At 41.6% G+C, this 15,886-nt stretch overlaps 1 protein-coding gene across 1 annotated transcript in view; it reads left to right on the top strand.

Annotated features, from left to right (window-relative positions):
* zcchc7 (zinc finger, CCHC domain containing 7) overlaps positions 1–15,886 on the top strand; it is a 46,009-nt gene that overhangs the window by 27,352 nt on the left and 2,771 nt on the right. The window contains exons 6-9 of the mRNA XM_069529749.1: positions 97–267; positions 2,405–2,440; positions 15,062–15,157; positions 15,544–15,661. Of these exons, the coding sequence (XP_069385850.1) occupies positions 97–267; positions 2,405–2,440; positions 15,062–15,157; positions 15,544–15,661 (421 nt within the window). The remainder of the gene's footprint in view (positions 1–96; positions 268–2,404; positions 2,441–15,061; positions 15,158–15,543; positions 15,662–15,886) is intronic.

The raw sequence follows: 15,886 nt of genomic DNA, 5'->3' as shown, positions 1-15,886 counted from the left end.
CAGTTACACCACAGTTTATACACAACGATGAGCACAAGTATGTAAAACCACTAACTTATGTGTTTTTGTATTGTTCGTGTGTGCGTGTGTTTGCAGAAGTTGACATCCTGCTTCCTGTGTGGCACCCCCGGGCACATGGCCATTGAGTGTCCCAGTAAGCACTGCAGCAACTGTGGCCTGCCTGGTCACCTGTACGAGTCCTGCAGCGAGAGGCCATACTGGCACAAACAGTGTCATCGCTGCAGCATGAAGGGACACTTCTTTGACGTGAGTATAGCTTCCTCTTTTATTAGGGCTGCATATCTACTAAGAAAACCAAACTTCTCTTTATCACAGCAAATAGCAATACATGGCCAAAAGTAGCAAATAATGTGCAGATGTTTCATGCTGTGACTGGAAGAGGGTGTTTCCACAATAAAGTTTGGGGGAATCTATAATGTAAAGAGTAATGCTTTGCTACAAAATGTATGTATGTGGAACCCCCTGATACATAGTGGGGCCTCAGCCTGTAATCAGGAATCAGAAGAGTCATCAAGCATTTATAAAGTTGGCACCCTGCTTTTAATTTCGTTCCTCTACCTCCTCTTCTCCCCCCTCAGTTACTTTTCCCCCTCCTTCCGTCTTCTCTTCCCCACTTTCTCTCCCAGTAGTAATGAGTGACCGGGGTCAGCACACGCTGCTGTTCACATTAATTGATACACTTCAGCAATTACAGCTTAGTTATGTCTCTGCCATGCTGCATATTCCAGCTGTGTGTGTGTGTGTGTGTGTGTGTGTGTGTGTGTGTGTGTGTGTGTGTGTGTGTGTGTGTGTGTGTGTGTGTGTGTGTGTGTGTGTGTGTGTGGATGCTGAAGGGTGAATCTAATGACCATCAATGACAATTATCCCACCGCAACGTTCATTACCTTGCCCATTTACACTAATGCCATAGAATGGAAACCCTGTGTGTATGTAAGAGCCTGTCTGTATACCCCCCCATCTCGCTCGCTCTCTCCTCTCGTTGTCTCTCGCTCGCTCTCCGTCAGTCATGTACTGTTCTCTGTGTAATGGATGAGTAACCAGGTGAACACCAGAGGGAGAGGGGAGACCAGGACACAGCCCTCTTTCGTTCTTTCTTTCTCTCGTTTTCTCTCTCACCTATTCTTTCTCACCTCTTCGTCCAGATTCTCGTGTCCACCCCCCCCACACTCTCTTTTGCATATCGTTTTTCAGCAACAAAGGTGCATAGTTGTGTGGTATTATAATTACCCTTTTCTTGGAACGCATAACTCCCCCCCCACACTCACAAATTACACTGTATGTCTTAGTGTGTGTGTTTGAGAGATAGAAAGAGAGTCAGGTCTCTGTCCCCTGGGTCTTTCTGTGTCTCTCATTAAAGACAGACGGTTGACGGAGCGCGAGTGTGTCGCTCGCCTCGCCTGTCGCCCTCGACAACAACACTCTACCCCGGTGGACTGGAGGGAGAGGGGAGACGGGAGGGAGCGGGTGTGGGTGGAGTGGAGGGGGGTTGTTGAAGTAAAGAAAGCTAGATGAGAGGTGGAGGAAGATACAGCTGTCGAAATTCATATTCAGTTCTGAACAGTACAAATTAAACCAGAAAACCTGCCTCTCATTCTTTAAAGGCAGTTTAAAGGCCAAGATTTGAACAAGCACTTTGGTCCAAAATAGGCAGTGAATTTGCACAGCATGCAAATTTCTATAGGAACTTGTTTCGGGTGTGCAAGAGAGAACTAAACACACTGAGCAGGCTTAAATCTTCCTCTCCTCCTCTCTCTCCTTCTGTCTCTCTCACTCAGTAGGTGTGTAAGTAGATAAATCTTGTTGCCTGCGGCGACTGCGGCATTTTCAATTTCCCAGTGGGAAGTGGTGGCGGTTGGGAAAGGATGTCGGAACGCTTAAGGAACAGCATGGCGAAGCCCCGGAGATAATGCTTTAGCCACAGCGCGACAAAACGACTGACTGCCTTACTTACTGACTGAGTGACTGGAGAAACACACACGAAGGGGAAACGGACTTAGAAACAACACTGATAAAGGTTTAGTGAGAGACAGAGGGGGAGACTTAAAGAGTCAGAAAAACAAACAAACAAATAAATCATTATGCTGCTGTTCAGGTTCTGTCCTCTTCTGTGTCGTCATAAACATCGTTCACTCGCTTCTCATCAGCTCCTTCAGTGATCAATTTTTATTTGACCAGTTTTGAAAGTGTTTCCTCTTCATTCTGTCTTTACTGTCCAACTCAAGAGGCCCAAAAACACACCTCAGATTCCTCTTTAGATAATTTCATCCCGCTCTCTTTAATATTCGTAATTATTTTTACATGCTCTGTAAAAGTGTGTATTTACACACGTGGGTCTGTTTTTGTTCTTTCATGACCTTATGAAGTGTGTGTTTTCTTTTCACAGGCCTGTCCAGAGATCTGGAGACAGTACCACATCACAGTGAGTAGAAAACCAGCACTTTCACCTGAGCACTGCTTCTCTGCAGTGTTTCCATCCGTTCTTGTGCAGAGCTCAGCTGGATGTAGATGCTCTGTATAAAAGTCTTAAGAATTAAGAGGTCAATAACACATTTTCCAACGTTTTCCTTCCACATTATATGTTCATTTTCCTGACTTCTCACAGGACAGTTAACAGTTCATAGGTGTAGAAGAAATTCAAAAAGTGGTTGAGAATATTCATATGTTATTAAACAATGATTGTGAGCGATTATGTGTGTTTATTGTATAACACAGTTTGCCTATTAAGTTTGAAAAACCTTTATCCTACAGACTGTTAGTACAGAAAATGTAAATAATTTAGGTATTCACTAAGTATGTGGGAATGTTAAATATGAAGCCAGCTCTTACTCTGTCAAAGTAGTTTTATTTAGGTTATTCGATTACTTTGCAATGGCCAAGCACAACACATCCATTAAGCCAGAGTTGGTTATATAGCCAATTTGAATCTAGAGTCCCTGGGCAGGAAAATATATTATTATAAATAGTTTCAGACAAACAAACAGTTCAGGAGAAATTTTCTAAACAACATATGGCTACCCTGTTCAAAGTCTAAAGTGTACAGTATATGTTCATGATAAAAAACAATTCGAAATAAGTAACGTGTCAGCACACCTCAGCTTTAACATGAAAGGTCCCACTACATGCACACGGCAAATGATGCACATATGTTGGATGTGCCATGTTGAAAAAAAGTTTTAAATATGCAGAATCAGTTTAGAGTCAACCTGTGTCAAATTTGGCAAAATCCCACTTGACGTCTAGTTTTTCGCACAGTCCCAATTAAAAAGCAGACAAATGTAAAAGAGGACTATGGGACCAGTGGAGGACGGGGACTAAGCCACCAGCTCAGTGAAAAAGGTCAATTTACAGCCGGCGGCACTTCTTAAATCTTTTTTTATGCAGAACGCGCCTCATCAGAAAAGAAATATTTCAAATCTCATCTTAACCAATAGTATCTCCTGCAGTTGTTATTTATTAACTGAGCTGCTGAGAATTATACACAAGTGCTGGTTGTGGTGATTGTGCATTAGTGGGTATAGGCTGCGCTTATCAAAGCAAACTCTCACCACTGATGACCTCAGCGTTCGGAGTGATAACCCTCACCTCACTCTTTCTTTACGCTTCATCCAGCATCTTCTGCTGTCAGTGATTTGAGCTGTGTGACAAGGCCTGTACAAATCATTTGGAGTTTTAGCATATAGATGTTCCAAGCAGCCAAAGGAAAGAGAGTTTTGGGGTTATTGTGAAGGGAAACTTGTCACCAGATCGCTGAAAATCAATAAGGCAGTTGTTTGCGTTGCCCTGTGGCAGATGATTGAACCATGGCGGTAAAAACATATCCAAAGATTAAGGAGATGCCAAGAGTGATGGGAACCTTTTACTCTTTTTAGCTTAATTTTCAACCTAAGTGCACATGTGTCATCCATGGTGCTGTGTGAGAGAAGAAAACTGTGTGACAGTCACATGGGCCACATGTCAGCGGGGAGGCATTTGCTTATATCTGCGTGTGTGTGTTAATCCAAAATCGGAAAAGATAACTACTTTTCTTGGCTGTGTGCATGTGTGCGCATCTGAGCGAGGGGGTGATATAGACCTCAGCCTAAGAGAAAAGAGCAGCTTGTTTGTCAATTAAAAGACGTGATAAAGCATGAAATGGGCTGCCAACGCCACGCGGGACGAGGGAGTGAGAGAGAAGGAAGAAGAGTGTGTGTTTGCATATATCTTGGCGTGCACTTTGTGAGTGTGTGTGTGTGTGTGATGGGGGAGGTCTGTCACTCTCCTCTATGGAGATTAATTAGCAGGGGCTGTCTAATGAAAAGGCAGCATCGTTAGCGCTAGGGTAGCACGGTGGGAGAGACAGAGGGAGGAGGAGGGAGCGGTACAGAGAAGTTCCTGGGGAGAAGCTGGCAGAGAGGACGGGAGCCGAGTTTAATTGTTGCTCATATGTAGGACGGGGACACGATGTGTTCCACTGTAGGGTTTCACTTTAAACCACAGATGAGAGGAGACCCTGATGAAAGAACAACTGAAAATTCCCTGGTCCACACGTGGGATGATGAAACCTACATTTTTGCATGTTTTTCTGTGTGTTTGTGTGTTTGTGTGTGACGGTGTGCTTTAACGGGTGGAGGATTGTGACCCAGGTCTAATTGAAGTATTTAAGCCATTTAAGCACAGGGAACAGAAGGTCGTTACATATCCAAACTGGCATGGGGGTTAGACACACACACACACACACTCACACCTGCAGACACTGTGCTCCTTCTGTTTAAGAGTCTCATTTTATTCATGATGCTGTTTATGACCCTGAACTCCCCAATGTGAAGTGCGTGTGTGTGTGTGTCCGCCCGCCTTCCCGCTTTGGGAGATGCGACTCTGTCACCTTCCGCTGGGCTCAGCCAGGTGTGAAAAGGCATTCTGTCAGACCTCCCTGCTACTGGGTCCATTTATCCCATGTTTGTGTGTGTGCGTGCGCGCGTCCACGCACCAGGGTCCGTTTATCTTCCGTGAGTGTATGTGTTGCCTGCCTGCACCTGGCCCTCAACTAACAAACTCCTCCAAACCACACAGTATAGACCACAAAGCCCTGGGGTATTTACTGAGAAAGTAAGATACTGACACACGTGGACACACAAATACACACAAACACACAGTTCTACAAATATATATAGAGCAGTAAATGGAGTAAAAGGCGATCCACAACATTTTCATCATGTCTGTGATGCTGGGTTTTAAAAAAAATGTTTTACACAACTGTAATATTTACACAAAAAGGTATTCAGTTCACACACACACACAGACACACACACACACACACACACACACACACACACACACACACACTTCAGTCTTTTGCTTACAAATTTTGAATATGGAGGTGCTCTTTTCCCAACGGACGCCATATCCTTACCTCCTCCAATCTCACCTTTTTCTGCCTCCTCTAAATCCTGCATATACAAACTATCCTTGGAAAAATCCTTAAAAAAATACCCACAAGTATCACCAGTGTTATGTTTGATGCCTTCTCGCTTCATCGCTGTCTGAGTTTCGGTTTTTTCCCTCATTTCTCAGAATGCCTTTCTAACAGGCCCAAAAAGATCAGGTGTAAACCTCTAAATTTTAGCAAAGACGGGTGTGTGGTTGTGTTAGTTTTGTTATCAATGCATGCTCATGATCACACCTACAAACCTTTTCACATTTCACTGCATTGTATCATTTCCTTTCTGCTAATGGTTGTGTGAGTGTACGAAACTGTGAGTGCCAGACAGGATTTTGGGCGTTTGCTCTGAAATGGTGACACCAAAAGTTTGTTGTACACTGTTCATGATTTTCTACGACTGAAAATGTTCTTGAATGCATCAGAGCGATTTCATGTTGCTGCTGTTTATCCAATCATCCACACAAAAATGCAACACAAAGAGATGACACAAATGTAGCGTGAACCTGAAACTAATCTTTATTTTCTTTGTTAATGTTTCTGTCAGTATTTTTATTTCACCATTGCCGACTTTCCAACTCTAGTCAACACAATATCTAAAAAGATTCACTTGGACTTGATGATGAAAGGATAATGTTCTGAGGGTCACAGGTCAAGGTCACTATGACGACACACAACACATTTTTGGGCGTACCTCACACGTCAATCACGACAAAATTTCACAAAAAAGTCTCGACATTTTCTGTTCCAAAGGTCAATTTCAGTGTGACACCATCATAATGTTGACCAAAAACACATTTCTGGACATTATTCAACCCATAATGCGACTTCACTGGTTGGTGGAGGCGTACAAACACAATGGTAATGTCAGTTTTATCTTTATTTGAGGGATTAGTAAGTCAACTGTTCTGTTTGTAAACAAGTCTGAATGAGTAAAGCTCTACATAAGATCAAAATGCCTAATTTTGTCATGTTGATATGATTGAAGACATCTGGCTTGTAATAATAAACAAGAGACATGTCTCACATTTGTGAAAGAAGTGAATTATCAGCATTCATGCTTGAGAAATTCCTCAAAATGATAAAGAAACTATCCAAATGCTGATTTGTTTTTTGTAAATATACAAATTGTTTTTTTAACTAGCCCAGATATTGAGTTTGAAGAAAATAATGATGATGTTTTGGGGAGAATTTCTGATGAAAAGATGGAAAAGCATAAAGGGCCATATTTCAATCATTACCAGAAATAAACAGGAACAGATGAAGAGAACAACGATGAGGTTTAAGGACAGGGAGGGAAGAGGGAAGGCATGAAAGAGCAATGGATGGACGGACTGATGGAAGGATAGAAAATGAGCAGCAAAAGCCATAGAGCAGGTTTAGTGACCCTCTGCCTGTGCACAGGCTGCATTAATGCATGTGAAGATCATGCATAAATACGTGCATGCCTGCAACACACAAGTCACTACTGACTTTTTCCTTCCGTTAGTGTTGTCAGGACCCTGCTGTGCAGGGTTAAGACCAGAGCGCCGCCCTCTGGCTGCTGCAGGAAGTGAAGACTTACTAAAATCCACAAACTCGGATATTTCAAATGAGAATCCTTTAATCCATCTAACTGACTTTGGCTTAACCCCTCATCAGACCTTTGTTCTGTGAGGTTACGTTGCATTTACTATGACTCACCTACACAACAGCAAGGCACTCTGTTTGAAGAAGAGACAGAGAGCGGAGGCTACAGAACGCTGGAGAGGGTGCAGGTAAGGGATTCAGAAGGATGAGTGGAGCGGGGAGAGAGAAAGGAGCAGGGAGGAGTGTATTAAAGGGGGGAGAGCGAGCAGTGAGTGAATCTGAGCGCAGAGCAGCTGATTGGTACAGGTACTATAGTGGTGTGTGAGCATTGATTGGCCTCTCTTTAGATAGTAGCGGTGACACCTGTACGTGTGTGTTTATTGATCGGTAGCTCTGCCCGTGGCTGTGTGGATGGTGTGTGTGTGTATCGAGCGGATTCTCTCTTCACTGCGGTATCTCTGTGTGTGTGTGTGTGTGTCTGTGTGTGTGTGTGTGTGTGTGTGTGTGCTCATGCTCATCGATCTTTTCTCCAGGGACAGGTGTGTGTGGGTGTCTCTTGGTACCAGAAGAAAACAGTCTTGACCTTTTTGTTCAACACAGGAATTAAGTCATTTTAACTCCTCTGCTTAAACTCCATTTGGTATCCCTCTTTTCTCACCTGACTGCTTTTCTTTCACCTTTCCATTTAGTATGTTTTACCGTTTTATACCTTTTTGTCTCTCCGTCTTTCTCCAGAAGCTTCTTTGCTGTATGCTGGATTCACACATGCCTTTGTTAACTCAAGGTTAGGGCGGCTCGTCCTTTAAAATCCTCCTTTCATTTACATTTCTTTAGAAAAAAGTATTTAAACAAAGTAGCCCTCTCAAGTTCGTCCAAGTTAAAATATTTTATGCGTAATGTTAAATATAATGCACTTTGGTTTAACTCTTGCAAATAGTCATTAAGTATCAGGGGTTTAATGAAGCACTTCATACTTTACCTAACCAAACCTGTTTTCATTGGTTTTACATAGATTTTATTATAAAGGAACAAATGTTCATTGTGCTCGCTGCTATTTTCAAGGTGTATCAATGAAATGATTGTTGTAGAGGTAGAAGTTTAATTCTTTGATTTGTATCCTAAAATACATTATAGATGTTTAGAGTGAACATAATATTAGCATCTGTTATATGAATGTGATTTTTACAGGCATGAGCCCGATGGTTTAAATCATTTTACTTTTTTTTTTTTACTTAATATGCTATCAAGGAACAACAAATAAATACCTATAACAATGATGTAATTTTTAAAATATATTTTTATTTATTTTATATTTTGAGGATATTGCGATTGTGTTTTATGTGTAAAAATATTTAGGTTTAGGAATTGATAGAATTTTTTTGAAATTGATAGAATACAGCAATGGAGTTGATTTTTACTCCTGTGCAAATGTTCAATGACCTCTGCATCCATCAGACATGTTAGTCATGTGCTCCGTTTAATTGTGAAGCGTGTGGTTCTCTGTAGTACACTGTGTTCCATGTTCACTGTTCGTCCTGCTGAATTATTATTGTTCTTGCAGAACTCCAGGACAAGACTAGCCACTAAATTAAGTAGCTTAAAAACATTTTTGCTGTTTTAAATTGGATTAGAACTTGTTTTCTTCAACACAGAAAAATAATCAGTGCATTAAGTTGAAGCTGAACTTTGTCCCTCATGAACCAGTCAGGACACTAAATACAAGATATTGTGATTCTGAGGATGAGAAACATATTTTTCTCTCCAAAGACTCACGTCAGAAAGAATTGGTTTTACTGTTGATGCATATGACAGAGTAGATCTTTACTCTTACATCGACCACACTCATTTCCTCAGTTGCCACTGGCCTCAGCTAAAATTGTAGCGGGACCGTTTTCAGCTTTTTGTGTGGAGTTGTAGCGCCCTTCAGTGGTCAAAGGGAAAACCGCACTCTAATCCAGCTACCAATGAAAGGAAGAACACAAACATGGTATCAGAATCAGAAGTACTTTATTAGTACTGTACATTAATGGGATGTCATCACAAACACTGAATTTGTCAATTTAATAATGATCCCCCTCACCATTGTGGAGTATAACTAAAACCTCATGACTTAAATTGCTAATTGTACAATTCCAGTAGTAATAAGGTATTAATATTCACAATATAAATGAATAGGATGCAGACTAACAACCGTAACAAAGAAAACTAAATAAACAGCAAAGCTTCAGCTGAAAAATATATAAAAAATTAAGTTTTAGCAGCATCAGGCGACTAATAAATCTCTAATGAGAAAAACTCTACACAATTAACAGCTCACTCACATCTCCACCCATCAATCCCATTATTCAAAAAGTAATTAGTCTGGGTCTCAGGAGGATATAATGCTGAACCGCAGCGTCTTTAACTCTTCTGTTCTGTTCTCTTCTTGAACTGACAGGTTTAAGTTTTGACCTTTATTCCTCTTCTTATTCCATCCTTTCCTCTGCCTGGCCGACCTCCTTTTGTCGTTCCTCTTACAAGAATGTGCTCAATTCAAATGGCACTCTGTAAAAGTCCTTTAAATTCACATCTATTCAGCAAGCTGTTTTTGCTGTCTCATCATTGTCCAGTACAGATTCCTCCAGTCTTCTCACCTCTGCCGTCTCAAAAGCCTGCCACCTCTTTATTACCTCAGACTGAGACAGTGCAGGCGCAGGAGGCAGGGGAAGGTACATTTGTAAAAGAAAATGGTTTCTGTGCATCTTCATTCTGGTTTTATTAGCTGCTAAAGGTCATCAGTGCAGAGAAAGTCAAGTTGGTAGTTCAGCTCATGAAGGAGAAAGCAGCTCAGAACATGGCAGATAATGATAACAACTAGTATATATTAATTTTATTGTTTGCACAGTATCTTTCTACATGAGACTGTTTTACATTCAGCTCAAAGACACTTGGTTTAGTTCATTGTTAGCAAAAATAGACAAATACATATTCAGAACAAAACAATGAATAGAGAACAGAATTGATTTGTTTCAATAATTGACAGCTTGGATAATTTAATCTTCTGGTATCAGCCTCTTAAATTTAATTTCTTTCTACTTTTCTCTGTTTTTCAATTGAATATTTATATTCTTAACTGTAGTGTGGACAAAACAAGCTATTTGAAGATGTGACTTTGTGATTTGGAGAACTGATATTGCCATTTTTCATGTTCAAGTGTTTCATGTTTCAAGTTAGTTGCAGCCCTAAAGCAAATTATTTTGCTGAAAACATTTAAAGTTTATAGTAATTATAAAATTAAGTATTTAAGAAAAGAAAAATGGATAAAATAAATAGATTAAAAAAAAAAAGACAGATCCTCGTCAGACCATGTGTATAGTTCACTGTTATTACTCAGGAGGACAGGGACACTGCACTGGTTTTTCTTAGGTACAGGTGTCTTCACATACACTGCTGGATGTACATGAAGAACCATAGGAATGTACACACAAATACACACCCTCATCGTCACACACACACACACACACACACACACACACACACACACACACACACACACACACACACACACACACACACACAGACAGGTTGAGTGTTATCAGAGGTCTTGCAGGCTTTACGGGTCTTTGTGCATTTTCGCTTAGCTGGATGGTGTCGATTTTTGGTGTGTGTGTGTGTGTGTGTGTGTGTGTGTGTGTGTGTGTGTGTGTGTGTGTGTGTGTGTGTGTGTGTGTGTGTGTGTGTGTGTGTGTGATTTGTTGGCTGAAATGTGAAATCAGGGTTTAACATCCTGACCAGGGCATAAGCAACTCAGTCCATCTGTATATAGCACATCTAAATCCCTGTCTCTGATGTCCACATGTGTTGGCTCTGTCTAATTGCTGGGAATATAGTGGGTACTAGTTTTTGATTTTTTTTATTTTAAACACAGCCTCACTAGAAATAATTCTCTGAACACAGCAGTGATTACTAAGAACAGAAAGTGAATGACTTTAACCTAGATTTGAAAAGATTAACTTGTATCCTCTATTCCGTCTTCCACGGTGTGACCAGATTACCTCCAGTCACTGCCCCTCTAAGAGGGGGGGGGGGGGGGGTTTCTTCAAGAGGTGGCAACCCGCTGCCTTTCACCGCTGCATCACATTATCATTACATTCCAGGAGAATTTCCTCTCTCCAAAGAGAGAATCAGGACTCCTACCGATTGTCTCCAGACCGATTGACTGGAGGAGATAGGACGAGCCTTTGGGAATTAGACTGTGTGCGAGTATGAGTCCTCGCAGAGCGCGGGGTTAGGGCTTTGGTCTGGGTCTTTGTGAACTGGCAGACACAAAGGGGGCAGGAATCACATCTGGTTATTTAGGGGCTCTCCCTTCCTCCTCCTCCTCCTCCTCCTCCTGTGTAGCCTCCTGAACGGCTCACACGCACACCTCCACTTTTAACTGTCTCCGGAGAAGGATTTATTTTTTTCTGTTCATGAGAGTAAACATGATAATTAATTTCTTTACAATTCTGGAAACAACACAGTTCATATTCCAACATGAAAATAAGAATATTAACGCTTTGATTGGCTGCTTCTGTTCTGCTGCTTGCATGTTCACCTTAGAGCCATTCCATCTCTCTAACTCACAACTGTCTAATTAACCCTCCATGTTAACCTAATATGTACATACTGGCATGTGGCAGGAGTCTGTTTGTTTTGGTATGAGCCCAGTCGTCTTGTGTTGTGTTGCGAGGCTGTTTCCTATGATAAAGCATGCAGAGTTGGTCCCCAGCGGGTCCTGTAACATATGCAAACCTCTCCCCATCGCTGCAATAACATATGCAAAACAGCGCCACTGGCCTCGGCCCCCACGCTCCCACCACCCGTTACTGTTCAGATCCCACCCCCTGTCTTCTGTCACACACACACACACACACACACACACACACAAGCCTGTTTGCTTCTCGGATTGCGTTTGATAACTGTGTGTGTGTGTGCGTGTGTGTGTGTTCCTTCAGATTGTGGTCTGTAACAGTCGGAGCTTTGTGTTGGCCAAAGGATTATCACGGCTTTGCCACCAGCAGCTAAGGCAAGGAGCAGAGGAGAGCTTAGAGAGACACAGTGTATGTGTTGGGACAACTGTGGGAAAACACTGTGTGTGTGTAAGACAGAGTGCACCCATGTGTTTGTGTGTATGCATGAGAGGCCACGGATGGCTGGTTGTCTGTGTCCACACAGTGAAGCCCTCAGGACCTTCTCAAACACACCCAAACTAAATCGTGGGTCCTCCTCGTAGCCTGAGTCCTTTTTCTGTCTGAATGGAAAAGTGTTTGTGAACAGCTTCAGATGCTCCTCATGTCGTATCAGCAGGCAGCGAGTCAGAGCTGGAACTCTACTGCTGTCTCCACACTCAGACGACTGTTCGACACAGACAGATGTTTTAAATATAACTCCCTGCTGTAAAGCGTCAAACAAGTTCATGAATGAACAGATTCGGGGCCTTAATAGAAAATTGGAAAAGTGTAAAGGTACTATTTTACCTCCGCCACGTTAATCAAGTTTTTTTTGTTCAGGATTATGCAAAAACTACTGAACTGATTTATATAAAAATGTATGGAGGGGTAAGTCGTGACCCCAGGAAGAAACCCTTAAATTTCGATGTGGATGAACGGGCAGATCCAGGGATTTTTTATTTTCACTTTCTTTGACATAGCGTGAAAGGGCATTATCCTTAGTGGAGGTATGCAGTCCCTGAGTTCCCATCTAGTTATTAGATTAGATTAATTTCTGTAAAGATTCACAGAACAACACACAAATATGAAATACAAAAAAGAAATGAAATCAAATAACCTAAGAAGCATATAACAGAGACAGTGTTATAAATAAAACAGGATTAAATCAATAAAAGTTGATAAAATATTTTCTATTGTACTGCTTTGGTTGTAAGAAACGGTTAAAATTAAACCCATGAAGTCCAAATGCTAAATATTCAGCAAAGTTTTACTGCCCATCAAAATGGCAACAGTGTTTGAGTCAGCAGAATAAATCATTACTCGGAAATGAGATGATAAAGACAGAAGCTGTGAATACAACGAGTGAAGCATTACTGATGATGTAAACTGCTGAGTGCTCTCTGGTGATAGTGTAGGTCAGTGGATTCCATCTTGAGGGTCAGGACCTGCACAAGAAACCAAATCAAAAGAGTTTTTACACTTTAATTTGCCTTTCATCCATTTTCTGTCATTTTACAGCTTACACCTTGTACAAATAAAATAAGGAATAAAACTTATTGGTTTTTATCTCCAGTTGGGATATTCTCAAGCAGACATTCTTTTGTTCTAAGACTTTTATGAAATCAGTTTTCAGTTGAGAGTAAGTCCAGTGAGACTGTTTGGATGATCTGTGACTTGCTCCCCTAATGGTGTCAACAACTATATTTATAAAGAAAAATATGCAATAAAATAATGTATGGCTTTGCAATGGCAGAGCCTGTTTCCTTTCAAGTTTAATCTGAAACTAATTTGGGTGAATGTTTCTGGAGATGTGACCTTTTCAGATCAGTTGCCATTTTTAATCCAGTAGTAATTCAAACATAGGAGTTTGTGGCAATTTGATACTGAATCGATGTTTAACCTGAGAAATCCACATCCAAAATTTTGGCACACGTCTTTGTCTTTTTGACTTTCATTGCACAGCCACACTCTTCTCCAAACCCCTGAGAAAAAAAGAAACCAAACTGATTTGATCCCTCAGGCCCTCGCCCTGTTAGCTATTTAGATGCTTCTGATAGGGAGCGCTGGATGAAAACAGAGAGCAGGAATGAGAGAGGGATGAAGGTTTTTTCCCCAGTTAATTAATATTGTATGAGGCAGACAACACACAGACACACGCATACAGACGCACATTCACTCCAGGTTTTCAGACAACCATCACAGGTTGATGGGAGAATAGGAGGGGATTTCATTTCTTCTTTCTCTCCCTCTCTTGTGCTTTCATTCATTCTGTCGATGTGCTGGATCAGAGTACTTGGAGATAACACAAGCCCAAGGTCAGGGAGGAAGAGACACAGGCAGACCTACTTCCAATTTACATGAGAGATGAATGGGAAGAGGGGCAGGAAGGGTGGAGGTCGGGGGGCTTGAGACAGGGACTGTGATCTCCTTAGGGCGCACATGTGTGTGTGTGTGTGTGTGTGTGTGTGTGTGTGTTTTGTATTTGTTTGTATTTGAGTGTGTGTGTGTGTGTGTGTGTGTGTGTGTGTGTGTGTGTGTGTGCGTGCGTGTGTGTGTGTGCGTGCACTCGCTCGCAAGAGGTCTGTGATCTCCTGGCCTTTGTGATGGAGATGGGCCCGGCCGGTCTGACCCGATAATGACGCGAAGCTCTAATAGCATTCATCCTTTCTGCCGCAAAACTGCTCAAGCGGAAAAGAGAGAGAGAGAGGGAGAGATAGAGGAGGGAGGGGGGACAAGTGTGAGGGACTGAGGAGAGAAGGAAGAAGGGAGAGGAGGAGGTTAGCTAAGCTATGTTTAAGAAATGACATGGGGCACAAATCATTTGTAATCTCGGAATCGGGGCAGAGGGAGGAGGGAGGGAACGCCAGATGAGTGTTTGCAGGTGTGTGTGTGAGAGAGGGAGAGAGAGAGAGAGAGAGAGAGAGAGAATAGTATGATGCATGTGTGTGTGCAACATTAGCAATAAATTCTCTCTCTCTGTCTCTCTCTTTATCGGTGTATATTTGCTGTGGGCACTGGAGCATGGAAGGCTTTCAGAACACTGGCCCATAGGGGACGGGACCCCATGTCCAACACACACACAGACGGTTACTTATCATACAGGGTCATTACAGCCTCTAACTATAGCCCCGGTAATCTGGTTTATATCAGCTCCCATATTCACCGTACAATACACAGCAGCCCGTATCAATAGAGTGCAAGGGAATGATGGCAGGAACGAGGGAGAATAGGAGACAAATGGTCTTTTAAACCACTGTTATATTGAATCCATCATGTTTAAAGAGGAAAAATGTTTGGAATTTATACAAAACACCATCGTTTTCAAATGACAATCTTTTTAAATATAATTGTTCTTTATTTCTAGACAAAGACGGGTCCTCCTGTGAAGCAGCAGGAAGAGGACAATGGTCGATCTCCTGCCTTCTGCTACAACTGCTCCAGGAAAGGACACTTTGGACACGTGAGTCGCTCACAGAAGTCTTTTATTTAACTTCCTGCTATGGTAAATGTGTAGGCATTTTTCATTCTGTGAGCAGGATGAAAAAACACTCAAAGTGTCTTTACTCATGTAGGAATGTAAATGTTTCTTTTAGATGCTGATGGAGATAAAAGATAGTTAAAAGTACAGTGTATTTTTCGGTCAGATTTGTTCCTCTACAATTAATGTTGTTTTTTTTCTATATAATATATATATATAATTGTATATGAACAGCATTTGTGCAGATTCTTTTCAGCACTTTATCTCTTCCTCTTATGTTTTTCTCAAACACTGAAAGTGTCGTCTTTATATGTGATATCTGTGTGTTTGTGCACACGCTAACATGCATTCACGTGTGTTCACCTCAGGCGTGTACACGGCAGAGGATGTTCAACGGGGTGTTTGCCACCATCCCTTTTATCAACCACTATGACTCTGTGGAGGACATCAACCGCAGACAACACAGGATCAAGTGGAGGGTTAAAGGTGAATCCCACGTCCGTTCTTATAACTTTTGTGATAAGGTCTCTCTAAGCTGGTGCCCTCTACAAATAGAAAGTAAACAAGTAAAGTTGATTTAGTCTATCGCCTTTCACAGAGGAAAGTCACAAAGTGCTTCACATAAATAAAATAACATCGTAAAAATAGCAATAAATAATATATGTGCAACATAAAGACAGTGACATGCAACAGATGGACCATAAAAGTGCA

The sequence above is a fragment of the Paralichthys olivaceus genome, chromosome 8 (genome assembly GCF_024713975.1).
Source record: "Paralichthys olivaceus isolate ysfri-2021 chromosome 8, ASM2471397v2, whole genome shotgun sequence".
In the NCBI taxonomy this organism is placed as follows: domain Eukaryota; kingdom Metazoa; phylum Chordata; class Actinopteri; order Pleuronectiformes; family Paralichthyidae; genus Paralichthys; species Paralichthys olivaceus.
The sequence above is the reverse complement of the archived record's forward strand: the minus strand, read 5'-3'. Positions and strand labels throughout refer to the sequence as shown.